The 26971-nt window shown below is 43.0% G+C and overlaps 2 protein-coding genes across 3 annotated transcripts in view; both read right to left on the bottom strand.

The window, feature by feature from the left end:
* Positions 1-26971, bottom strand: part of LOC120825486 (uncharacterized) — a 185842-nt gene that overhangs the window by 35183 nt on the left and 123688 nt on the right. The gene's annotated exons all lie outside the window — the stretch shown is intronic.
* Positions 26187-26971, bottom strand: part of LOC120825634 (dolichyl-diphosphooligosaccharide--protein glycosyltransferase subunit TUSC3) — a 44311-nt gene continuing 43526 nt past the window's right edge. Inside the window, exon 10 of the mRNA XM_040187354.2 lies at positions 26187-26418. Coding sequence (XP_040043288.1) covers positions 26403-26418 — 16 coding nt within the window. The 3' untranslated portion in view covers positions 26187-26402. The remainder of the gene's footprint in view (positions 26419-26971) is intronic.

The following is a 26971-nucleotide window of genomic DNA, read 5'->3' as shown; positions in this document are numbered from 1 at the left end:
ATTGGTGTTCTCCTGACCCTGAGTATGAAGAAAGGAGAGAAAAGTCATAGAGCGACTGATTGACTGGAGCGCTCAGACAGAGATGGAGACAGAGGCAGCACAGCCAGGGAGCTTCTACAGCTAGTCAGAGATGTTTCTGATTGTGATGGGTAGAGCTCTCCCCTCCCCCCACTGCCTGTTTGGCTACACCACCTTAATTGGTGATGCCTAACAGGTGTGACCAGGTGCTCTTTAAATGGGAGCTTTTGCCCCACTAGAGCTAGAGGGGGGCTTGCTGTAGGTCTCCCACGGCATAGGCACAGCACTCGCCACGTGCGGATGGGTTTGAGCGGAATCTAGAGGTATGTCAGGGGTTTTCTGTTTCATGTTTTAATATGCTTTTTAGCAGTGAAATGTTTATTGGCGTTATTTACCTTTTCTTTCTTTTATACAGGAAATGATCAGGTGGTGCAACGCTGAGCCTGGTCACTGCTGTTTTTGCCTTTGATTTAAAATAGATTATGGTTACCCGGTTTATATAGTATCTTTGATTATGAATTGCGAATTTGTTTTCTTTCTGGGTTAGTGTCTTTGTTTTGTCCTACATGAACAACCATTACTGCGCCCTATACTGGGGGTCCCTTTAATGCCAGTGCAGGTGGGCATATAGTAGGCCTACAGGGGGTGGCTCACGAGGTGGAAGGCCCTTTCGGTTTATTTTGTTTGTTTGCTGTGTTTTAATTCCTTTTGATTTGCTGTGTTTTCTTCCCTTTGACCTGGTGGTGGCCCCCTTGTCCCCTTTCACTCCCCCGCCCCGGTGGGCCTCAAGTAGTCACCTTATACTGGTAGGGTACCCCAGTATAGTAATCCTTTTTCAAAGCATAGATTATATTTTGCCATAAAACCGACCAATGTTTCTGGATTGATTATTCCTTTTCTTTTAAATATTAAACCTACTTGTAAATAAAAAAAACATTGTTACAAAACTGGAACTTCACCTCTCTGCTCCCTTTTCTTTTTCATTACAACTGATATACTTTGGGTGAGAGTCCCAAAGTGACGTTGTCACCCTTGTGACCAGGCGAACGGCCGCCCCGGTTACAAATTGGCGTTGCTGGCAGGACTCTTTTTATTTTTTATTTTATTATTTTTTTTTAGAGCAGAGACGTGTCCTTCTAGTTCACTTTTCTGACAGTTGCTTTATGTAGGACCCCCCCATGTGTATATTTTTCGGATAGCTTACTATTTATTTCTTTTTGGGCAAAAACAGCAGTTGGCCAAAGGTTCTTCTTAAAGAGGAAGAGGAACCTGTATCCCTGTTGGCTCCCAGGTGCCAAAACCACCCAAGTCTATAGAAATGGAGGAAGGCCAGCTGGACTTACGGGACTTGGTGATTCAACTCCGGGCTCAAAATGAACAACTTTCACAAGAACTTTCAGCAACGCAAGCACGTCCAGCAGGCTTGACTCCTGGCTCTTCTGAACTCCCTGGCCCCTCTGGATCTGCTGGTCTCCCAGGGGCAGCGCCTGAACGCCTACTCTACATCCCCAGAGAAAGGAAGTGCCCCATATTTAGGGGGAATGTGGGTATAGGAGTGGTAGAACGGTAGTGGTTTTTCCGTCCCCTCCATCTGTGCTACCCACCTTTCAAGGGTGTCTGAGCAGACGAGTACCTCATCTCAAAGTGAAATGGCGGAGATAAAAGAGATGCTTAAAGCACAACAAGAACAAATTAACCAGCTTTCCACCCACCTCTTGCAATTACAGAACCCCTCCAAATGGTCTCGGCCTTCGAATACAGGCCCTGTTCTCTGTAGACGCTGCCAGCAGCCAGGGCATTTTGCTCGTAATTGCGATAATGCAAGGGTCCCTTTTCAGCAACAGCGCCCCCAGGCGCATCCTATGCAAAGGGCAACTGCTCAAAATCAGCAGTCGGAAAACTAATGCCCTCTGTTTTGCAGAACCACGATTCAGAAGGGGCCATTACAGGTTCATGTTATCCAGTGGATGAACAGTGTCTCTCTCAACTTGTTAGTCCTTGTCCACATGTTGCAGTGGTCATTGGTGGGGTTGAGGTAGACTGTCTACTGGATACGGGGTCAATGGTCTCCACCATTAAGGAGTTTTTTTTCCACCAGCATTTTGACAACTCTCCCCAGGCATGCCAGTGGCTACAACTTACAGCAGCTAATGGACTTAGCATTCCATATGTGGGGTATGTAGAGCTCGATGTTTCTGTAATGGGTACAGTTATTCCCAAAAGGGGGATCCTAGTGGTTAAGGATCCTCCTGGTTCTTTGCCCGAATCTGACGTTCCTGGTGTCTTAGGCATGAATGTATTACGTGAATGTTATGCAGAGTTGTTCGGGCAACAGGCCTCACCCCTTTTTGATGTCTCACTTGTGAAAGAGGCCCCTGAGGCATGGAAGAAAGCTTTCCAAAAGTGTCACGAGAGCCGGGCCAGACCTGCAACAGGTGCCAGTGGAGTTGCTAGGGTGAGGGGGAAACATCCAGTCTACATACCCGAGGGGACAGTTAAATTGGTGGCCGCGACCTGTCCGCAGAGGTGTCTTCCACCTTTCCAGGCTTTGTTTGAACCTTTTGCAAACCAAGAAGCTCTTCCTGGTGGTTTGTTAGTATCTCTTGCGATGGTCACAGTGCATCATGGTACTGCTTACATCCCAGTTGTGAATGTTGGTGACACTGATGTTAAACTTTACCCCCGCTGTGCCCTAGGGATGCTAAACCAGGCCCAGATAGTGAGTTTACCTACAGGCATCAACGAGGTTCCCAGGAAGCCAGCAGGAATGGGTACCCTGGCGACCATGAGTTCTCAGACGGGGCAGGTGAAAAACATCTCTGATACACTAGCTTCTCTTGATCTTAGCAATGTTCCAGAGACAGAGCAGGCTGGGATACGGTCCATGTTTGAGAAACATCATGCTGTTTTTTCGGCATTTGAAGGGGATCTGGGATGTACTAACCTTATAGAGCATGAAATCCCATTGCTAGATGATGTGCCTGTGCGACAGAGGTTTAGGAGAATCCCCCCCTCAGATTACGATTCTGTTAAAAATCATATCAACCAGCTCTTAGAGACCCAGATAATCCGAGAAAGTTGCAGTCCATACGCGTCCCCAATAGTCCTCGTCAAAAAGAAGGATGGAAGCCTACGGATGTGTGTGGATTATCGTCAACTCAACAGCAAGACACGCAGGGATGCCTTTCCTTTACCTCGGATAGAGGAGTCCCTCGATGCCCTGGCAGGAGCACGTTGGTTCTCAACTATGGATTTGGCAAGCGGCTATAACCAGGTACCGATCGCAAAGAAAGATAGGGCAAAAACAGCCTTTTGTACACCTTTCGGCTTGTTTGAGTTTAACCGCATGCCCTTCGGCCTCTGTAATGCGCCTGGTACATTTCAAAGGTTAATGGAACGGATCTTTGGTGCACAGCATTTTCAGACACTGTTACTATACCTGGATGACGTGATTGTCTTCTCTTCCACAGTAGATGAGCACTTAAAGCGCCTCGATGCCGTGCTGTCTCGCTTGCAACAGGAGAAACTGAAAGTAAAGTTCGAGAAATGCTGCTTCTTTCGCACGGAGGTAAACTATCTTGGTCATGTGATTACCGAAGATGGCGTGGCCACAGACCCAGGAAAATTATCAGCTGTGGCAAATTGGCCGAGACCAACAAATGCAACGGAGTTAAGGTCATTTTTAGGTTTTTGTAGCTACTATCGACGTTTTGTGGAGGGTTTTGCAAAAATCGCAGCCCCCCTACATCGCCTTGTAGCCAACATGATAGACGCTCGCACAAAAACATCTCGGAAGATAATTGGGGAGCTTTGGACTGAACAATGTGAGAAGAGCTTCCAGGACCTTAAATCCAGATTAATTAGTGCCCCTGTGTTGGCGTATGCTGATTTTTCTCTGCCTTTCATTCTAGAGGTGGACGCTAGCCTCAGTGGATTAGGGGCAGTGCTTTCTCAGGAGCAGGATGGAAAAGTGAGGCCGGTAGCATATGCCAGCAGAACCCTGACGCCAGCAGAGCGGAACATGCCCAATTACAGCTCCATGAGGCTTGAGTTTTTGGGCCTAAAATGGGCAATGGCTGAAAAATTTCGGGACTATTTGTTGGGTCAAAAATGTGTTGTATGGACTGATAACAACCCACTTAGCCATTTGAGCACTGCAAAGCTGGGGGCAACAGAACAGCGGTGGGCGGCTCAACTAGCAGCTTTTGACTTCTCCATTAGGTATCGCTCGGGTCGCTCTAATGTTAATGCTGACTCCCTTTCCAGGCAGCCTCACCATGGCAATACACCGCCAGATCTGGGGACATTCCTTCCAGGAACCGCCCTCCCAGAATTCCTGATGAACAAGGTTGACCCTTCAGTACAGGTAACCCAGATGTCAGTGTTTGCCCTTCCGTCGCACACCCCAGATTACCTTGCCACCCTCCAGCATGCAGATCCAGTGTTGAGAAGCTTCCTTCAGTTTTGGCGCTGCAAACACCCCCCAGACAAGAAGGAACGCCAGGCTCTTTCGAAACCAGTAAAGGAACTGGTGCGACAGTGGAATAGGATGGTGGAGAGAGATGGGCTCCTATATCGTCGCATTCACCGTCCGGATGGTGGAGAAGAAATTCATCAGCTGCTGCTGCCAGCCTCCCTGCGGGAGGAGGTGCTTCAACAACTGCATCAGGGTCATGGACATCAAGGAGTGGAGAGAACTACTAATCTGGTAAGGCAGCGGTGCTACTGGCCAGGTCTGTATAAGGATGTCAAGGACTGGTGTCAAAAATGTGAACGATGCACCCTGGCCAAACCCGTATACCCTGCTGTGAGAACACCCATGGGCCATCTGGTAGCTTCCCGACCGAATCAAATTTTAGCCATTGACTTTTCTCTGCTGGAACGTGCTCGCGATGGAAGAGAACAAGTTCTCATTATGACCGATGTCTTCTCCAAATTCACTCAAGCTGTCCCGACCCGTGATCAAAGGGCCTCCACTGTGGCAGGGGTACTGGTCCGGGAATGGTTTTATAGGTTTGGGGTGCCAGCCCGAATACATTCGGATCAAGGCCGGAACTTTGAGAGCTTGTTAATCCAGCAGCTGTGCAGTTTCTATGGCATAAAAAAAACACGCACCACGCCATACCACCCCCAGGGGAATGGCCAATGTGAGAGGTTTAATAGGACCTTACATGGCCTATTACAGGCCCTTCCACCTGTCAAGAAGCCAGATTGGCCCAGCTACCTCCCACATGTTACCTTCTCCTACAACACAACCACCCATCAAACCACTGGTGAGTCACCTTACCTTCTAATGTTTGGCCAAGAACCCCAACTTCCTGTTGATTTTCTCCTTGGCAAGATTCAGGAACCAATTGGAGGTACTATCGGTGATTGGTTGCAAGAACACCAAATGCGCCTCCAGACTGCCTTTGATGGGGCCAAGGAAAGGATCCAAGCAGCAGCTCGCCTCAGGAAGGAACGACATGACCAGCATGTGGCTGGTGGCAACCTGACAGAGGGTGAAATGGTCTACTTGAAAGACAACAGTGCTCGAGGCAGAGTGAAGATCCAGGACATTTGGGGTCCCCGGAGGTACAAAGTTGTCAAGACCCCTTCTGATGGTGGAGCAGTGTATTCTATCGCACCCCTGGATGACGCAGGAAAAATCAAGCATGTCCATAGAACTCTCCTGCGACCAATCCCACTAACCATCCCTATAAGTGAGCCAGACTCTGAGGAGCAAGGGAGATCACCTACTAATGAAGGAGATTGCGAACCGAATGGTGAATGGTGGATTGTCCCCCAACCAGTGACAGCTACGCTAGAGCCCTTGGTTTCCTGCCCTCAACCACCTGCACCAGCCAAATCTATTGCTGGCACCATATCCCCAGTGGATGTGGATAATGATGACCCTATGGAAGGATCCAGTACAGTGCCTCTTCGTCGAAGCCAGCGTGAGACAGCAGGGAGACACCCAAACCCCCATAATCTCCCTGTGCCAGCATGGAGAAGCGGGAGAGAGGCTGCAACTTCTCGGGTAACTGGGTCGGGTAATATGCTCTCTGCCACTCCTAGGCTGTGGAAGTAGCTTTCCTTAAAACCGTGTTTTATATTTTTGTTTGCTTGTTGCTTGTTTTTTATTATCGGCGGGTCGCCGACAGAAAATGGGGGGTAGATTGTGATGGGTAGAGCTCTCCCCTCCCCCCCCTGCCTGTTTGGCCACACCACCTTAATTGGTGATGCCTAACAGGTGTGACCAGGTGCTCTTTAAATGGGAGCTTTTGCCCCACTAGAGCTAGAGGGGGGCTTGCTGTAGGTCTCCCACGGCATAGGCACAGCACTCGCCACGTGCGGATGGGTTTGAGCGGAATCTAGAGGTATGTCAGGGGTTTTCTGTTTCATGTTTTAATATGCTTTTTAGCAGTGAAATGTTTATTGGCGTTATTTACCTTTTCTTTCTTTTATACAGGAAATGATCAGGTGGTGCAACGCTGAGCCTGGTCACTGCTGTTTTTGCCTTTGATTTAAAATAGATTATGGTTACCCGGTTTATATAGTATCTTTGATTATGAATTGCGAATTTGTTTTCTTTCTGGGTTAGTGTCTTTGTTTTGTCCTACATGAACAACCATTACTGCGCCCTATACTGGGGGTCCCTTTAATGCCAGTGCAGGTGGGCATATAGTAGGCCTACAGGGGGTGGCTCACGAGGTGGAAGGCCCTTTCGGTTTATTTTGTTTGTTTGCTGTGTTTTAATTCCTTTTGATTTGCTGTGTTTTCTTCCCTTTGACCTGGTGGTGGCCCCCTTGTCCCCTTTCACTCCCCCGCCCCGGTGGGCCTCAAGTAGTCACCTTATACTGGTAGGGTACCCCAGTATAGTAATCCTTTTTCAAAGCATAGATTATATTTTGCCATAAAACCGACCAATGTTTCTGGATTGATTATTCCTTTTCTTTTAAATATTAAACCTACTTGTAAATAAAAAAAACATTGTTACAAAACTGGAACTTCACCTCTCTGCTCCCTTTTCTTTTTCATTACAACTGATATACTTTGGGTGAGAGTCCCAAAGTGACGTTGTCACCCTTGTGACCAGGCGAACGGCCGCCCCGGTTACATTATGTAACTCCCTGTTCACGTCTCTGTTGCTCAGTTTATGTGTATTATGTTTTGGAGATAGAAACAAAGAAAAACACCCATGATAACAACAAATGAAAATTACAACTTATTTCTTACAAACATTTCCCCCATTTGATTACCCTTTGGAACTCCATTAAAAGGAGAGCAAAAACAGAGGTAACTTGTTCCGGGCGCCTTGCTGTGATTGCACCTCGAATGAGTGGCTTAAAATCAATGCAATCCTGTTAAGTCTCTCACCGTGAAGCTTTGGAGGTAAAAGGCTGTTCTTCTCCCAGGGTTTCTACATTCTCTCAGACACACATCTCTCTTATACCCTTCTGCTGGGTAAAAGCTTGGTGTTTTTCTTTTACTTGATGAATTAAAAGGTTATGCGGACGTCGTGGAGTGAAACGGCTTTGGGTACGATTTATAAGCCCGGGAGCCTTAGGACGCCCGCTCCAAAATGATGTCATAAATGTTTTTCTCTCTATTAGTTATTGCAGATTTCAGTTTTTGACCTCACGGGAGAGTTCCGTTTCCATTTTTACCTGCATCTTGTATTTTTCTCACCTGCTTCTACACCCTCATGGGTAAAAAACTAATGGGAGAAAAACAAACCAATTACACATTTTCTCTCCCACTTTGCGTTTAACGGGAGACGAGGATACCATTCAACCAGCACATTTAAAGAACAACCCCCTAATTTAGCATAGTCTTTAGAAGGTATGCATCAGGCTTGGCAGAATGATCTCCACTGAAAAATAAAAGGTTTATGAACAATCAGCTATGCTCACTTAAGGTCATAATGCTTAAAAGGCCATTATTCACCCCTGAGTGCACTGGCTGGGCCTCAATGTGATCACATCAGATAGCATTAAGGATATAATAGTTGCTTGCTTCTTAAGACAATATGGATTTTGACAAAAAGTAGCCATGATGTTAGTATCCAACTACATAGTGCTCAATCTATAAATATCAATTCAGTTTTGTTACCTCTGTGCTCGTTTCATTATGAGCAAGTACCTTATGTAGGTTATTTTTATATATTTAGTCACCGTTTTTTTGGATTTGATAATATGTAGTTTTTTTTTAATGTAGAACATTTATTCTGCCAAATATACCTTGTGGTTCTACAGGCTAAAGTCTGGTCTGGCGGATTCTCGGTCTTTGTGCAGCTAACTAAAGTTTGCACTCGACTCCCCTCGATACTGTTCACATTTCAATGTGTGTGTCTGTACCTGATTGAATTCGGGGTTGGGTTTGTACCCGTGTTATGGATGATTACGGTATTTAGCAAATTACAAGATGAGATCAAGATTACTATTCCACACAGGTGTTGAGGAAGAAGACAGGAACACACTGTGGGACATGAACTGGTTAGAGGATGTCAGGGGAATACATCAATTCAAATGCCAATGTCCATCTCCTAATGTCCCCATGAATATAGGACAGAGGGCTCAAACCATCCATACACAGTGTATAAATCAGTGCTGAACCAACCCTAACGAGCATTAACGATCCTATAAGCCTCGATTAGAGTTTGATTATCACGACTTTGGGCCAAATGGCTCTTTACCACTGGCCTTTAGCTTCTTTTACTGTGTGTGAGTAGAGAGTCTGGATTGGATTTTGGCTGTGTTGTGTGTGTGTGTGTGTGTGTGTGGCCAACACACACACACGCACACACACATACATACACACACACACACAACACAGCCAAAAACAGCAACTAAAAAGGGTTGTTTAGACGTTGAATCAAAATATTGTCAAATTCAATGCAAATACCAAATCCTTTATAGCAATATTTGAACCAAAGGAGGCTTTTGTATGTTGCACGTATAATACATGCTTGACAAACTTTGATTCTGCTGATTTAATTGTATATTACCATGACAGATCTATAAGGGGTTAAGATAAAGATTCCCCAGACAAATTTAAGCCAAAGAATAGGAGCGCCAATAGAATTGCTGACGCAGGGTATAAACAGATAAGATCGTGAGTACACGGTTACAAGATTTTAATAAGGTTAAGCAATTAAAGTCTCTGCATGAAATATGTCCAATAAGTAGAGGCAGTGAAGTTGTTTAAAACGTCTACGACAGAGCCAACAGCTTAATGCTGTGAGGCAGATTTCCCACAGAACTATCAGCTCCTTCAGTTATTTACTTGTTACCGTTTTTACTTTACTATGTGAAAACAACAACAACAGTAACAACAACCGTCAACAGTAGCGGCTGATGGAAAATGTTCTAGGTAGAAAAATTGAATCAATTTCAGCAACAATGAAAAAACAGCAATAACACTTTGGAAATCTTATTTTTACCATCACTGCCACGGTGTGGAATTATTTCCTGTTTTATTTTGTAGTTTTCTGCCTCTTGTCTCCCTGGGTAACTTCACTTCCTGCCTTGTCCTGTCAACCCCTGTGATTATCTGATGGTTGTCCTAGTGTATTTAAGCCGTGTGTGTCTTGTGACTTGTCGCGTCATTGTTGAATGTTCTGGATGTTCATAGTTCCTGCCAGCCTTTTTGCCCTGGTACCTGTGTGCATTTTTTACCCTTGGGGTTTTTGCTTTTTGCCTTTTGACCATTAAAGTCTTTTGTTTTCTCAAAGTCTGTGTTTGATTCCTGCCTTTCCCGCATCCCTGACAATCACAGGCAACTCGGTCTAAAGGGGTACATTCCATAATCCTAAAAATACATATTTACATTTGTTATAATACGTATTATAATGTATTTCTTTTTCTTTTCTTTGGGGATGAAGGAGGGGCGCCGTATTGCCCGCTGTTGGCCAGCCGCCACTGACCTCCAATCTATCAAACGGACTGAAAATGGAACGATTTGAAAGACGGTCAGCCCGTTTGATCATTTGCGTCAGTGGTTCAAAAGATTTCACAAGCTTCTAAAAGAGCAACATACGGCCATTGTGCATGTGGCATCACATCTTTAAATGAATCCGAATGTGGACAGGCTTAAATGCTACGGCACTGATGATCAAATAATGTATTTTCTTTCCAGTAAAAGAGATATTATATTAATCGAATACTTTAATGTATGTGGGGATTTATTGTGAGGGTACTAAGACATTTTAATCCCACTGCTCCACTTAGGAAAATATTCCTCCCAAAAATAAAATTGCAGAGGCCTCGTGTCTGCATCCTGGACATTGCCCAAAACGGTTGTGAAATACAAACAACAGAGAGCTTTTTTTTTCTCCTGGTGTGGAATTACGATGGATTGAGCCATAGGTCGGGCTATGCAGATGTACCAAAACCTGATCCAGGTGCTGGTGCTGCTAACAGACTGCCATCGCAACCAGTGTCGAAAAAGAAAATCACATAAGCCCACACGCTTATTAAAAGCTTATCCTTCCTCTTGTGTTAGCTTTCTGTTACCATTCCTTGTGTTAACGGGTCGGTTTTGACCCGTGTCTTAAATCAGCTGTAAAATACACTACAAACAATTATCTATCATCCAATTTGTTTCTCATCTCTTGGTTAACTTGTTAGGCTTCCGTATCCATGAAAATATTGGTTTTAATATTTTTGGTGTGGGCCTCTGGGCCTTTTCTTTGTCAGTAGACCCCTCGATTTCAATTTTAAAAAATTGTAAAATTAACCTCAAGAGAATCAAATACATAAATTAAAGGTTGATGTGTTGTAGTCGAGGATAATTGTGTGCTTTGTGTCACTTCCCGATGACACAGCTGCATCTTTGTGAAGAGTAGACATACTGTAAGTATCACATTCCGTTTTTTTGGACAATATGAGACAGTGGTGGTGTCTGTAAAAGCAAACTTGAGGAAGCTTGTAGCTTTTGCCTGAGTAAATCTGTAGATTCCAGGCATAGTGTTTTTTTCAGGCTGCCCAGATTTGTTATGGCATACTTCCCTGGCTGACTGGGTATGTATTGTCAGAAGACGTTCATCCACTGTCACCTGTGGCTCCGGGTTGAACATCATTGGAAGGAGCTGAACCATCTATCCCAGACATCCATTATGGGGGGAAGTTTGTTGGATATTGCTCTGGTATCTCTGTTGTCAAATCTGAGGACTCTTATATCATGTGAAAGTGACAGTGGGCTCATTGAGTGATCTGTACACTCCAGCAGTAAGAAGAATACCAATGTAAGCATCCAGGAATTCCTCATCAATGTCTGTCCACATGTCGCCATGGACTTTTTGTCGTTCAAGGTTTGTCATAGCAATAATGACTCTTTTTAGTGGCAATGGCATAACCAACTCTATACTGAATGGACCAAACATGTCTGCCCATGCCCGTTTTTGTTTGTTTTGTTTTTGTGCAGGAATACTGGAAAAAGAGGCCAAATGAGAATCTCCTGAAGCTGAAATGATTGGGAGAGGAGCTGGTTGTCAATGCGTTGGCTGACAGTGCAATTTTTATTTCAGTTTTGGCTCTAATTATTGCTTTATAATCTTATTTTTATGACTGGGTCGAAACCGACCCTAAAAACACAAAGGGCATAATTTCAAAAAGAGCATTTTATAATTTAGTGAAATTTTTTCTTTTTGTTTTCTTTTGTTGAAATAGTGGTTCCTGACAAAGTCAAAAAGCCTTGATGCATAAAAACAAATTTATGTGGTTCTTTTATGCTTTTAAAATCTAAAATGGGTCGGTGCCGACCCTAACACAAGAGGAAGGTTTTAGTTTCTATGTGTTTCATAAGCTTGAATTTTACTGCGTAAATCCTGAAATAAACCAATGTTTCCTCTGTTTGATTGTAATTCGGTCGATAAGTTTATTACACAACTTTGTTTTCTCCAATTAAAAATAGTCTGTCCGTGGATGTTCTGAAATTATCAAAAGCTCTTCAACAACTCTGACTAAATCACCTCAACAAGGTATTTTTCATTTGAATGAAGGGAGAGCATGTAACAAAGGTCCATCTGCAGAATTAATCCTGTTAGCACTGATATTTCGCGCAATAATCAGAGTATAATTTGGCTCTACTGACTTGAACCACTTACCTTGCAACAACAATCTTTTAATTTAACTTAAGTGTAACCTGCGTGTTAGGAAGTGGTCTGCAGGGAAATGCAATTACATTTTTGATTATTTTGTGGGAAAAGAAGGATCGGCTGCTAATCCTACTTCCGTAGTGTGCGTGCGCATTAGATGTGCTTATATGTGTGTGTGTACAACAAAGAGGGGGAGAGAGACACACACGCAATCGGACATGAAAAGAACACAAATGTGTTGATTTACTAAGTGATGATTCAGTTTGTCTTACTTCTGTAATCCCCTTTGAGACACACTTGACTTGCAATTTTGCCCGAAGAAACTTCTTTGAACTTCTTCTCTCCTTTTACATAGAAATGGGGAATTAACCTTTTAGACCCCGTTTACACGATTGGGAAAATGCATATATTTTTATGCGTTTTGGCCTTTCATTTACACAAAAACGGAGGTTTTATCACGGAAAACGATCATTTCTAAAAAGTCCGGCCAGAGTGGAGATTTCCGAAAACTCTGTGAACTAGGTCAAACGGAGTTTTAGGTTGTCAAACGTCACAGTATGCGACTAAAAATGCTTCACGTCATGTGAGCTTCCTATGTTTACAGTTAGTTTGATCGTGTTTTTCGTAGTTGTTATTGGTTTTGAGAATTCTGATTGGTTTGCATGTCTTTATCCTTCTCGTTACACTGCCGACTACAGGTTTGGCATATTTATGATGGCGCCCGGGGCCGTATTTATGCGGGTTCATATATACAGGAACTTTTTTGAAAACAACCTTGTGTATACGGCGTCATTTTTGAAAACGGAGGGGCAGAAATATTTGTTTTTTGTAAATACCCGGCTATGTGTAAATGTGGCCTTAATCTACTTGATAGTTGTACAACTCATTTATGAGCTCCTGGAACACGCACAATAAGTTATTCGGCTATCTAGTTTCCACAGCATCCAGATGCAGATCTCGTGCTGCTAATGACGTTAATCCACCGACGTCCATCACATTCACTGTTGATGATCAGAGCACCACGAGAACGTTTGCTAACCAGTCTCAGCATTTCTCTAAGGTCATATTATGTGCATGTAGTTTCTCGGGGAACACGTGACAAGGCACAATGTCTGAAAAATCTACTTCTACGAAATGATTTGTTTTGTGTATCAGTATTAATGAAAAGGTGTGTATGAAATGCATGTAAACAGCCTGTTTTCCCGTCGATGGTCAAAATATCAACTCACTCTACAAATAAAACATTGATCTTTCTCTATGTTGTGTTATTCAACCCTTCCAAAAGATTTCCGTCTGTGACCACATGCTGGGCTTAAGTCTGGTTTCTCGTGCTTCTGGCTTGTTGTAGTGAACTAACTCACATATTATTCCCCAGTCTCCTTACCCATTGAGAGCCCAATCTCACAAGGTGGAAATAATAAACTAATAAATTGAATGGGTGGTCAAGCCGCCCCATTCTATTTTTCTTCGTAATGAGATATCATACTGTATGCACGCTATTTGTTGAGCGCATGTGTTGTGAAGAGCAGTGCGTCGAAAAGATTGAAAACTCAATAAAAGGGAGTACAACTAATATAATCAGTGTATTGCTTTTCATAAAAATTATTTTAAATTCATTCCAAATGCACCTGTGTCTGTACATTAATCCTAACTATTAACTCTGCTGAAAGAAAAGAAAACTTGCTGTAAGTGGGAGCAAGAAGCCTTTGTTCCTGCCTCACCTTATTCAGCATCATCACGTTGTAGTTTGCTGAAGAGCACTGCTGAATCCCCTTTCCCTCAAGATTGGATGAGTTATAAGCTTTAAGATGCCCTATACAGATAAAAAAGGCTGTTCTTTTTTATATTAGCAGGCCACCTTTTCATTGAACACATCTTTCCATTCCATTTGGGCATTGAGGACTGCTCCTGTTATTCTAATTCAACCCCAGATGCTGTAAAATGGTCCTTAATGATGATGCGAAGGAAACTTACCCACCGAGAACGACACATCTTTTCTTAGGGGCCCACAGGCAGTGCATGCAGGTGGATGAGTGATACTGATATAAATAAGAAAATGGACAAATGTAGACCGATTGATCACTCACAAAAGTAAAAAATAAAATAAAATCAGCATTAGCAACCCAAAGACCTGTGACTGACCTTCTATGTCTGCTCCACAGGGCGAATGATGACAGTCACAACTCAGATGAACGATCAGACGTAGCAGAGAGAGGGCGACTGATTCACGAGTGTGTACTCACACACACGAGCACTTTGCAACGGCCCGATATGGCGCTGTGAAAATTGGTAATGATGCTTCAATAATGTGACAATAACAATAGTAATACTGCCTCACCACCTTTAAACACATATAATAACACTAACAGAGCAGGAAGCGCTGGCTTTGTGTTGGTGCTGCCAAAGCAGTTATTGCAAGACGGCAGTATTTGTGTAATGGTAACAGCTTCCATGTCTATCTCAGTGTTAGTGAGGCTGTGTGTGTGTGTGTGTGTGTGTGTGTGTGTGAACGTCTGAACCATCAATGTCTCCTATAGTTCAAGTAACTAAGACTGGAAAAGTTGACAGATAGAAAAACAAGATGTATACAAGTTGTTATGCTTCAAATAGCCGTCCCTCCTCCTCCTCCTCCAACCCTCCCTTGTCTTGTATTTAGTTTTTTACCCATCAGATTATTCTCTCCATCTCCTCCCCCTCCGTCTTCCCACTTCCCCATAAATGAGGGAAAACAAGCACATTTAGTGGTTTTTCTCACTCTCCCTGTTCTAGCAATGCAATGAGCTGGTGGCAAGTACACACACACACACACACACACACACACACACACACACACACACACACACACACACACAGGCTGAGGTACACAGTTCAGCAAATACATTTTCACATCTACGCAGCCACACACACGCGCACACACTCACAAACGCAGATGGCGCCATAAACACATTGATAAAAGCGCTTCTATAATAAGCTATGTTTGTCAAAGTGTCATCCCGTGGCCCTGCAGCCATTATCACTGCTTCAACATTTTTAGTGGCTCTTTAAATAAACAGCCCAGGCTTCCATGGCCTACAGTGATGCCCACCCCAGCGCGCACACACACGCACACACACACACGGTTCTCTCCTCCCACTACATCTCAGAAGGCAGCCTTGATGGGAATATCCTCTTTGACTGAGGCTTCTGTGTTTTCGCTCTGTTTGTTAAGTAGCCGTGATTGACTGACACTCAATTTCTCAGAACAACAACAACAACAACAACCAACATAGGAGCACGGAAAAAATATTTTTTAATTAAAGGATGGTGTCCATCCACCACAAAAATGTTGTACAATTCAGCTGCATCGAGTGATATTTCTAGAAAGAAAATAATCGTTTAATACAAACAGTTTCAGAATAATTAGGCGGATCATATTTGCACCCAGATTTGTCCACAATATTTGTCACTTCAGTGCCCACGGCCAGCAATGCTACTTGCACTGAGCTTTAACTTTGGATGTCGAAGTGTTTACATTGGATTTGATGGGAAGCCCGTTGTGGAGCTCGAGGGGCTTCTGTCAGGAGACGAGGACGAAACTGTGGTGCTTGACAATCAGAGAGTGAGATCTGGTTGTAAGTCATATGTGACCGTATGGATCATTGATTAAATCCCTCGTGCTTTAGTGGGCGTTATGAAGACTTCACATGTAAGGCTTAGTTACCTAGCAACACCACAGTCTCAAAATTGGGAGCTATCAGTGATTACCATACCCATGCCAGTCATTTCTTGCAACATCTCCCAACACAAATATCCAACCACACGCTTCCAGTATCATCACAGCAGCAGGCGGACGATGACACAAACACACACACACACACACACACACACACACACACACACACACACACACACAATTAATCAATCCTAATTGACTGTAGCCTTTCGTGACCCGCCCCCCACTCACTACTCTCTGCACACGCAAGTATGCTTGGTGAAAACATGTTTACTTGCACTGTTTGCAGTGCATGCACGTTGTGTGTGCCTCAACATTTTTTTTATTACGGGCCTACTTTACAACTTTATGAGGGCATTAATGGTTCTCCCAGTCAAAATGAGGTCGTTCAGAGGGCTGCCTAGAGGTCAAACCTGACGGGATCCTCAGAATATGAACAAGAAGAGACCACGATGAGACGCCGTCGGGCTGGCTGAGAGGTGAGGAAGACTAAAAGGAAGGAAAATGGAATGTTTGAGCAAAGATTGGAAAGAAGGGAAGCTTAGAGAACTCATTTAAACAATAGGAGTTTAGTTAATACCCTGCCGCTGGTGGCGGAGCAGGGAAAGTCATTTTATTAAACTGAGCAGAGTGGAATATGTAAATATCAAAACAAAATAGTTGAAAACTGATATATTTAATGAATTGCATTGTTAAAAAGAAAATATTCTCATTTCAAAATCAGTTACCTAAATTGAAATTTCAGGAGAAACATTTGGTTAATGGCGCTCTGTTTGTTTAGCTACAGTCTGCCGTTAGAGTCTGAGGTATTCACTCCTCTTCAGCAGACGCCCCCTTTGGGAATCCCTTTGGATAGCCTTTAAATTATAGAGCCCGCACATGAAAAGATGATGACGAATAAAGAGTTTAGAAAATAAAGATGGTTTTAACGTCACACTAAACGTTTTACCAGAGATAACTTATTTATGCCAAGACAGGCCATAAATATTAAGTATTATTGGACAAGCAATAATTGGATTGGTTCAGCTCTTACTAGATACTCGCATGATGGCTTTTCAGTGTGATGTACGACTTTTAAAATGCCCAAAGCAATAGTTTCACTACACTTAATTCCTTTCTTTGTTCTCTCAGCATCAGTAACTAGACCTTTTTGTACACAGTCCTTGAGGTCCCAAAAGTTTGGACTTTCACAAGCAGCTTTGTTTCTCTCGTCTGTCCCAAAACCACATTATGTGGTCGTCATGCTTCTTCCTGCTAATGTGCAAACTGCGTTAACAGACACAATGAGGAGAATTTTGACAAGATTATTGATCTACTTTGTTTTGTTCTTCGGTTCTATTCGGTCTTCTAGGAGGATCTGGATTCAACAACGTTCTGTGATGAATAAGGCAAACTAAAACAGAGAAAAATCATCAGGGAGTTTTTGAAAGGCACTTAACACAGTCTTGGTGGGGGCTTTATCGCACACTGGAAGCAAAAAGAAGAAGAAGTAATTAAGTCACTCCTCAATCCTTTGTTTTAAATGAATGCAAACTGCAAGAAATACGAGGCCTTTAAACCTTCCTCAGCTCGGGGAATGTTCATGTAAATTTCTTTTAATGATGAAGGAATCCCATCTCCTACTATAAAGAAAGATAATAGATAATTTTGTTAGATTCCTGATGTGAAAGTTACTGGACCTCAAATTCAAAATGATCAATTTAACACGGACCAATAAGACAGCAGCCAGTTCCCAACGTATTGAAAAGGTCCAGAGCTAAGAGTTCTAAAGAGTCCGGTATCAAACCTCCTCCCCTGTCGAGTTGTGCTCTCCTCATAAACACACAAACTGTGGCTCAGTACAGCTTGAGAGACCTTTTTGTAGATTGTAGATTTTCGGGCTGAGGCTGCAGCCATCACTACAGGGGAAAGGACACTGGAGAGGCTGGACGAGTGCGTAAGTGCTGTTTCATTGTTAAAGGCCTGCAACCCTCCTCAACACTGGAGTCAACGGGATTCTTGTAAGTAATGAGACTGTCAGTGTGTATTGTAATGTTTGATACACAGTTATTAACAAGGCGAGCAGCTGGGCTGTAATACGTTTTTTTTTTTTTTTTTACTGCCACACAATAATTGTGTGTATACTGTGGGGAGAGATGACCGCGAATCTCAACGCCAAATATGCCCCTCCTCCGCGGGACACCTCGCTCATTTTAAGTTTTTAATGGCAAAAAGTACAGTGGTGCCCAAAATGTGCACACATGGGTGCAGGAAGATCTCAGTGTGCCGGTGCCAATGACTAAATATGAAATTGAGACATGGTTTTTAATTTAACTCTCAGCCATGTTGCATCGTAAGATGTCAGTTCATTTTGTTTGTCACACACTTTTAGACAAGCGCGCTAAATGGATGATTTGTGATTGTATTTGATATTACTTGTAATACTATAGTAGGTCTTATTCACCATCTTTCTTTCATCAAGATACTAAACTTTGATTTTTTTTTCTTAAGCTTTTTCAACATGCTTTATTATGCCTTTCTCATGAATTCATTCTATGGTTAAACACATGCAAATCAAAACACCTTTTTATTTCTACATGACTTATCCAACAGTACAGTATCACATAACAACAAGGATCTGCATAGATGTCTGCTCTGACTATTTTCTGAAAACATCCAATTTGTAAGCTAAGTTTAGCGAGCATCCAGCCCGTCGCTGCATCCTTCTCCAGGAATGTGGCTGCCAACAGGTGTTAAATCAACAGCTGGCTCCATTTTCTCGCTCTCCTTCTCCCTCCTGAGGCCCATTCAGCCTTTTCTTCCTCACTTCCCACTCATCTGACATTCACCTCCTTCCTACATCCTCCATTACCATTCTGTTCACTGTGCTGATATTTGAACTAATGAGAATGATATAAAGACGAAGACAAGGAAGCATTCACTGTGTAATGAGTCTGCATATATCCTCCTGTGTGTGAAATGTGTGCACTGTGTGGGCTTAGTACATGTTTCAGAGTGTACATTTAACATAATACATTTGTGGAGGTTTGTCAGGATCACCATATGCTACCACATAGAGATAGTTTGGTTGTTACTATAGAAAGCAGATAACAAGCTGGGCTGCCTATACAACAAGCTCTAATGTAGCACACACACACATTGCATTCACTTACACCCATTTCTTGGAAACATACATTTTTGACTACAACCTTTACTTTCCTAATCCTCACCTTAACTTCAAACTAGACCTAAACTTACCCTTTGTGACTACTCAAAGACACGGTGAAGACTAACTTCCTGTTTTATTCTTGTAACCACTGCACTTCCTGTATTTAGTTTCTCGCCCTTCGTTTCTCCCCACAGCTGAGTTTAGTTTGCAATTACCTCCACCTGTATTTAAGCCTCAGACCCCCACTCGTCCGTGTCAGGTTATTGTTTTGTCCTTTCCCCAAGTTGCATGTCTGTAGTCAGGTATTCCCAGTGTTGGTTTGTGGTCGTCTTGTTTTTACTTCATTGCAAGGCCCTCTTCCTTTTTTTGTTTCTACAAGAGCGTGTGAAGTCCGCCTTTGCCTGTGCACCCTTTTGTCTTGCATTAATTTATTCTTCAAGTAAAAGGTTCCAAACCTGGAAAGAAGTTTTTGCTGCCTTATTGCTCTGCAGTCGAAGTCCTGACCCCTCACACCCTCGGCTTATATCCGTCCGCCAGCTAAAGAAGTAATGATATTGCTTTAATGTAAATACATGTTTTCATGCATATGACAGAATTTTAAGGGAAAACTTTGACATATTGGTCATGTCAAAGATGGTGAAAAAGAACTATATCAAGGCTTTATTGCATGTGGCTAGTTCTGGCAGAGTGAGACGTGTGTGTGTGCGTGAGGGTGGATACGCTCGGGTGTCACTATATCGTCTCCACCTTGTTAGTGAATCTGGCAAGTGTGGAAAGAGAGAGGCGGCGGGCGGCGACAGGAGATACAGCGTGTTGATATAATTATAAACTGATTTAGAGGGTTGTTGCTTTCTCACATGATTGAATTGAAATGTGGCAGCTGGGTTGCTGAGGGAAAAAACGGGCAAATGTATAAAGATAAAAAAAAGGGGCATGACAACAGAGACTGAGTCTCCATGTAATAATTAACCCCCCCTTTGAAGGATCCCCTTTGAAGGGCTCCGCGCGGCTAAAGAAGCGCTGCTCTTTATAGTCAAAACGCGGGTGATGATCTCAGGCCCCTCCAGTTGCCGTATAGAAACGCGTCTTATGGCAGTTTGTTTGTGAGAGAAAATGAGCCGGCGGCCGCCTCGCAGGACGGCCGGCGACTCATCCACTTCCTCCCTTTGATGTCAACGGGGGGAAAGCGTTTGTTTGTGTTTGGGGTGGTGGAGGATGCTGCAACGCAGTCAACCCGTTGAGGCTGTTTGGTTTCTTAAATCCATGTATTAATTATCCACACTTATAATCATTCATTAGGGCCTGATGGCGACTTGATGGGTTTTGAGTGTTGTCTTCTTCAGAATGCTCAGAGGGAAGGAAAGGAGAAGTGTCGAGAGAGGAAAGGTGAGTCCGTTCGGAAGGAGTAAAGAGGGACAATTACTCCGTATTACAGGTTGCTGTTGCAAAGAGTACAGCCCTGTTCAGTGAGACTCTGTGGTCATTACCTGCTTTTCTGAGCGACGACTCGAAGCAGTGCAGCAGCTTGACAAGTAGTAAAGGTCGTCATTGTAACAGGGTGTGATAACATGCTTCATGGTACCGTGATGTATGAGTACTTTTATCTGACTACATGTTAGTTACTAAGTGCAAGTTTTAAGACTAGAGAGAACCCCCTCTGTTCAAAAACAAAACACAAAGGGAAACCCTGTCTAAACACAACATAATTAAAAACTGTAAAAGTTATATTTGGCAAAGATGAGAAGAAAATGCATATGTTGTTTTTGTTGGGCAGCTGGTGTAACTACCTTGTTTATGTCTCCCTGCAGCTAACGTCCTGCATCACTTTCTCTTGTATGCCGTCTCCCCGACAGGGTCCGAGGGTATTGCCATGGTGACAGCGTTGTGATGGTACAAAGTAGAAGCCCTCGACTGACAGACGCCCTTCAGATCTTCGGGGGGGGAACCTATCACACTGGCTGAGGCGGTTGACGGCTGTCTCTTCACAGGATAAGGAGTGAAGGAACGGCTGCAGGATAACAGCAGCTAATCAAGAGAATACTACACATTCTGTATGTTCTGCAAACTCCTGTATCTTTAAACAAGATGTGCTTTCTACGCAATAGGAAAAGGGCATTGCAACGTGACACAACGTGAGAGTACCATGTTTGGAATATGAAATTAAAAGGCCTGCGAAAAAAAAAAAAACTGTTTACCTCAGGCTACCACACGTAATTGAATTATTTCCAATTGACTTAAGCCTTTAATTAAATTGGCACAGTTAAGAATACATTTCTACAACTGCATGCAAGACAATTCAATACCAGCATTTTTCACTCACCAGGTTGCGGCTCGTTAAAAGTCAAACATGCACATTAGCCGGCAGCTCTCCTCCTGCTTGTTTGGACTCCCCTCTGTGTTTGCTCCTATTTCTTTGCATATCTAACGCGCCAAACTCTCAGACACTATATGCATAGATCCCATTTACCGTGCTTCTTTATTCCACCTATTCACGTCTAAGCAGATATCCTAGAATGAAATAGCTTAGTTAGTTAACCAAGTATTCTAAATGTATGTTCTCAGCACATCTCAATGAGGTCTTGCGTTGACACACAGACACTGTTTCAGGGACAATGACAAACAGCATTGTTCAAGTCTTGCCTTATTGACCAGTATCAGAAAAATAAATCAATGTCCCTGTCGCCTGATGAAATGTAGAAAACGAGTAGGAAGGAGCTTCAAGCATTTTTCTGTTGCAACGTACAGATACTTGGCAAAATAGGATTTCAGACACAATCCCTTCTTCTATTTCACACCCACATGTACAGTTGCAGATCATTTCTTTTTTTTCTCAGTTTGTGAATTTGTATTTTTCATCAGAAAAATAAATCAGAAATGGCATCGTCACACGTGGTGGACGGTGCTTCTGAATCTTGGACTTCTCAAGCTGTCACGCCACAGCATTCATCCAGCATAATCAGTAAACAGATCTTATAGTCCACGCCCTTTTTGTTCCCTTAATGTGCTTTGCATCCCCCCGCCGGCCCCAACCCCACCCCTCCCACTCCAGTCATGCTGCTGTGATTGCTGTAAATCTTAGTTATTACCTTTCACGGCGCACACCGGCTTATCTGCGGGCTGGATCGTGGTGATTGTCGCGTCGGCGGCTGCCGTTGGGTTGGGGGTGGAATCATGGAAATGCTTTGCTGAATTATCCTTCCTGCAATGAGTTTCCTGAAGTGCCCTTTCTCATCAGTGGCGTGATTATTGAACAGAAGTTGTAGACTGTTTTGTCCGGACCTAGAAGATGTTTCACAGATTGGTTCAAATAAAAGTAAATGAGTTTTCGAGCACACCGAGAAACGACACATTGCGATGCCCTCGTGAGTTAACTCAAAGCCTTGCATGTTTACAAGCAACACGGTTGTTTACAAAGGAACATGACTAGTTTTTACTAGTGCTGTCAATTGATTAAAATATTTTTCATCACGATTAATCACATTTATGTCATAGTTAACTCAAAATGAATCACAATTAATCGCAAATTTTGATCTATTCTAGATGTTCCTTCTTTTTTTCCTATAATTTCTTTTTCATTGTAATGCTCTTATCAACATGGAAATGTTTTATTTTATTGAAAAACAATATTGCCAAACAGGGTGCTGCAGTTAAACCATGGCTTAATATTTTCTTTGTTTCAAGTTTGCTGTGAACATTGTAGTCAGGCCTCTTATTTCAGAGACAATGAACTGTAACATTTAGGTCACCAATAAATGTTAAGCCTACTACTTTTTTTGCTTTCAGCCAGCTACTCAAACAGACAAGCCTGTTGACATTTTCAGACAACAGTGAAGCTCACTTCTTTTGCACAACATGACACTGAAAACAACCTTTCAGAAGGTACTGATGTCGCCGGTGTTGCTAAGTACTTGCGTGCAAGACGGGCCATTTAGCTGTGTGCACCTTCATGTGTGGACCACCATTTCTGGGGACATTCATGGGTTTGCATTAAAATCGTTAATAACGCATTTAAAAAAACAGCACAAATTTTTGTCAAACATGGTCCGAGATGTCTAAATTGCATGTAACTTTGATTGAAAGTGTTCGGTAGTTCAAGTATTACATAAAAAATTTGTGAAAGAAGATCATCAACCATCAGTCACACAAAAAGGCGTAGGAAATATAAGTGGCATGACACAACATTATGGCACTGCATCATGTTCTGTCCACAAGAGGGCGCTCTAGAGGACACCTCACTACATTTTCTCCACAACGTAACGAGATGTCCCTGCATCACATTTTTTGAATTTCAAGGAAACCAGTAAGTGCACAGCATCACGCCTTCTCCACTGGACCAGCTCCCTCGAGGGCCTCGCATCACGTTTTCTTTCACAACGTGTTGAGAGCAGATCTGCAGTAGAGAAGCCCCGTTTAAGAAGAGAAACAGTTGTTCACGAGGGGCACGGAGCTGTGGTTCTGTCCGCTCCCATCTTACATCACTGTTTTCTCCAAAATCACACGTACACAACTAATAAAAACAACCCTGCATGTCCTCGTGGACACACACACACACACACACACACACACACACACACACACACACACAGACAATGATGCAACAAAACAGCAACAACTGAGGCAGCGCTGTGATGATAGTTACTGTAGCTGAGGCTGAGATTTGGTCCATGGTGACAGGGCCTCGTGCCCCGAACACAGACAGCAGATGAGTTTCTGTCGAGGTAAGACAGGAACGTCAGACCCTGCAGGCGAATCCAACCAGACGGCAGGTTGCAGCACCACAGCTGAGACGCACCGCACCAGTGGATGGGATTTATTCACGATTAGCCATGAGATATCAAGATAGAAAGGCTGAATGGAAGTTTTTCAAAGGTTTCAACATAGGTGGCAAGTGGGAGCATTTGCTACGGTTGCTAAATGCCCGAATGCACACGCTGATGTACAACCGCAGATGAAGCAGTAAGTGGTGAGGCACTGCAAAACTACTTCAGTGCAAAACCAAAAAAGATTCAAGCAAAACCAAAAAGCCAGAGGAAAGAAGCATTTGTCTGTCAGACTGAGGACGAGACGTTTTTCAACAGGATTACAGAAAGATTCCAGCAAACGTTTTGTCTGTAAATATGTCCACGATGACCCCCGCAAAGGCCGGTCCTGCTGTCACCATCCAAATGCCAAATGCGCTTTTAAAAATATTTTGTCCTCAGATGAAAGTATAGAAATAAACATTAACATTTACAAAAGAGTAACAACTAGACACGCTGTACTAATGTATTTTTGAAAGGTTATTCCTCCTATGAATGTATTCCACTGTTTTTACGAAAGCCGATTAATTTTTACGTAAGCCTGCTGATTTCATTTCGCCCGCCTGTACTCACACAGGAAATGCATTTTTTACACCCAACTTGTGAAAAATGTATCATAGATTTTTAACCACAAACATGAGATATGCCAAATGTGACAGCCAAGTTTGTAGAAAGGGAAGCGGTATCCCTTCAATATATTCCCATTAACAGGTCATTAGCATTTATGGAGCACAAATACAATGTTCTTCCTCAACGTTTACTTGATCCAGTCTTTTGGCTATTGTGTTAAAGTTTCAAAAGTCTTTTTTATGATATGTCGATATCACCATGCTGTAATGAATGAGGACTTCGATTTCAGACCTCAACCACATTGTCAAAATCCTCTAAACATTGAGTCATGACAAATCTTCAATCTTTCAGAAAACATTAAGCTCCATGATTCTTTACCACATGACAAACTCGGTCCTTCGAGCTCGGAGTCACACCAAAACACGGGAACATGGGCCACAGGTTATTATCCGGTAATCAAGCCAGAGTAATGCAACTTAAAAGCTATTAACAAACTAAAAAGGGTGAACCTAATTGTCGTTACAATGTGTCCATTTCAAAGCTTTGTGTAGAGATGATTCTCTATGTCATCACAGCTGTTGTAATACAGCTGTCCTCTCTTTAATATACTGATCAATTCTGCTTCATTCTCCAAAACGTATCCCCCCCTGAAGGTGCCATTAGTTCAGCTTACCTCCTCCACACCATAAAGGTCAAGAGTTCAGGGGAAATAGATGGGACTTTTTTAGCTCTACTGCTGAGGACGATAGCACAACTCGGCCCTTGTGCACCGCAGTAAACAACTAAATAAAATCTTACCCGAGGCCAATCAATAAACTGAAGTTGGTTATTACTGTGACTATGCTACTGACTTGTAGTTTGTTATCTATAAAAGGGCAGATGGTTGTTGCAATAATCACCTCGCATCTCTCACTCATACTTTTATACTTTTAGTAACTCCACAGAAAATAGGAAGGAGTTCTTTGCAATGTCGCGTTCTAATAGATGATTCAACAAGTCAACAGCCATCTGGATGCAATGATATTAAGTGCGTTCAGTTCTTCAAACGGCTCGTGCTTTGAAGAGCTGAACACGACGGTTTTGCCTTTCAACAGTTAAACAAAAAAAGCACAAGAAAGGTAAGTCTGAGGGGGAATATTTTTATTACATTTGCCAAAACTGGTCTTTGTGCGGCACCATTTCTCTGTCTACACACGCATGGAAGGGTTACATAAATGGTTCCAATGCTTTAGAGAATTAGAGATGTACGTATTCTCAAAAATTACCTCTGGTCCTCACATTCAGCAAGGAAAGTTACAGCACACGCAGCCGGCCTTCTATAAACTCAGTTCATGTACTACTCTCTTGCATTAGATTGAAGATGCCAGGTTGGCAAGAAGGGTGTGAATCCTCAGAGAGAAAAAGCCAGAGACCTGCGTTACCTGATTGGATTCAGTCCTCATGTGGATGAATCGGCCCACTGTTTAACGTTTGAGCCATTTATATTTTTAGACTTATCAATTCAAAACGGGTCGAACCGTGAAACCGAGTCTGACTGAGCCAGCTGGGTTCAGCATCTTTATATCTGAAAGCTTGATTAACGTCGTCACCATTAGACAACGTCTAGACAGCGTGAGAAGAACATTGGAAGAGATTTGACACAAAGCTTTTCCCGCTAACTACAGAATAAACTAACTTCCCACCACGTAAACCATCATCCTATCTCCCTTCCCCTGCAACGCCGTCAGAATAAATAAATGAAATACAGTACACAGATCTAACACAGCACAGCAGTCACGGGTATTTCTAGCCACAGGGAATATTTAATCAGCGAAAGGGGACTGTAGAAAAATGACAAAAAAACAGAAACATGCCAGACACTTTTATTTTCCATTGTGAGAAGGAATAATTTATTCTCTATTCAACTAGCAGAGTTCATGACAGGAGTTGATGAAAAAAACAGCACTCAAAGAAAGAAACCCCACCGTGCACTCTAGACTCAATATTGAGCCTCTTTCTCTTCAAGTATCCGGTTTACTTCTTCTAACCTCGCCTCGCTTCGTTTCCAGCCGCGAACCTCCTCTTCTGTCTTTTTTGTCACTTAATCAGGAAGCTGGGAAACAGAAGGGGATTACAGGGAGCGGGAGAGAGAGACAGAGGAGAAACAAAGAACATAGTAGTGAGGGAAGACCACGATGGGTAAAAACTGTCTGAGAAGGTACTGACTGCCTCCTTGTTATGGTTTTTGTTTTTGTTTATTAGACCAAAATGTTTTATATAAAACGCTACTGGTCTGATTTCTAGTAATTCATAATGCATCAACCGTTACTTCTCAAGCTCGATTGCACTTCAAGAGCCGTCTGCAACTTCACTGCTCTGCTAATCTGCCTTGTATAGGGTTGAATTGATTAATGCGCAGCAATGAACGACAAGCTTCTTTTCAGGTAACAGACGTTAAAACTAGGAATAAATCCAGTAAGTTGGTTCCTGTGAAATGGAGCCAGTTTCCTAAGACAACTAAAAACTTTCCATCGTAGTCGCTAGGCAACACCTGCCGGACGTCGAGCCCCGCCCCTGAGCCGGCACAGTGCGGCAGCCACAGATCCCGCGGGGTTGAAGACCCCCATCACAGTAAATGATCGGCCCCGGTGAAGTGCCCCTAACCA

Source organism: Gasterosteus aculeatus, chromosome 9 (assembly GCF_964276395.1).
Source record: "Gasterosteus aculeatus chromosome 9, fGasAcu3.hap1.1, whole genome shotgun sequence".
NCBI lineage: Eukaryota > Metazoa > Chordata > Actinopteri > Perciformes > Gasterosteidae > Gasterosteus > Gasterosteus aculeatus.
The sequence above is the reverse complement of the archived record's forward strand: the minus strand, read 5'-3'. Positions and strand labels throughout refer to the sequence as shown.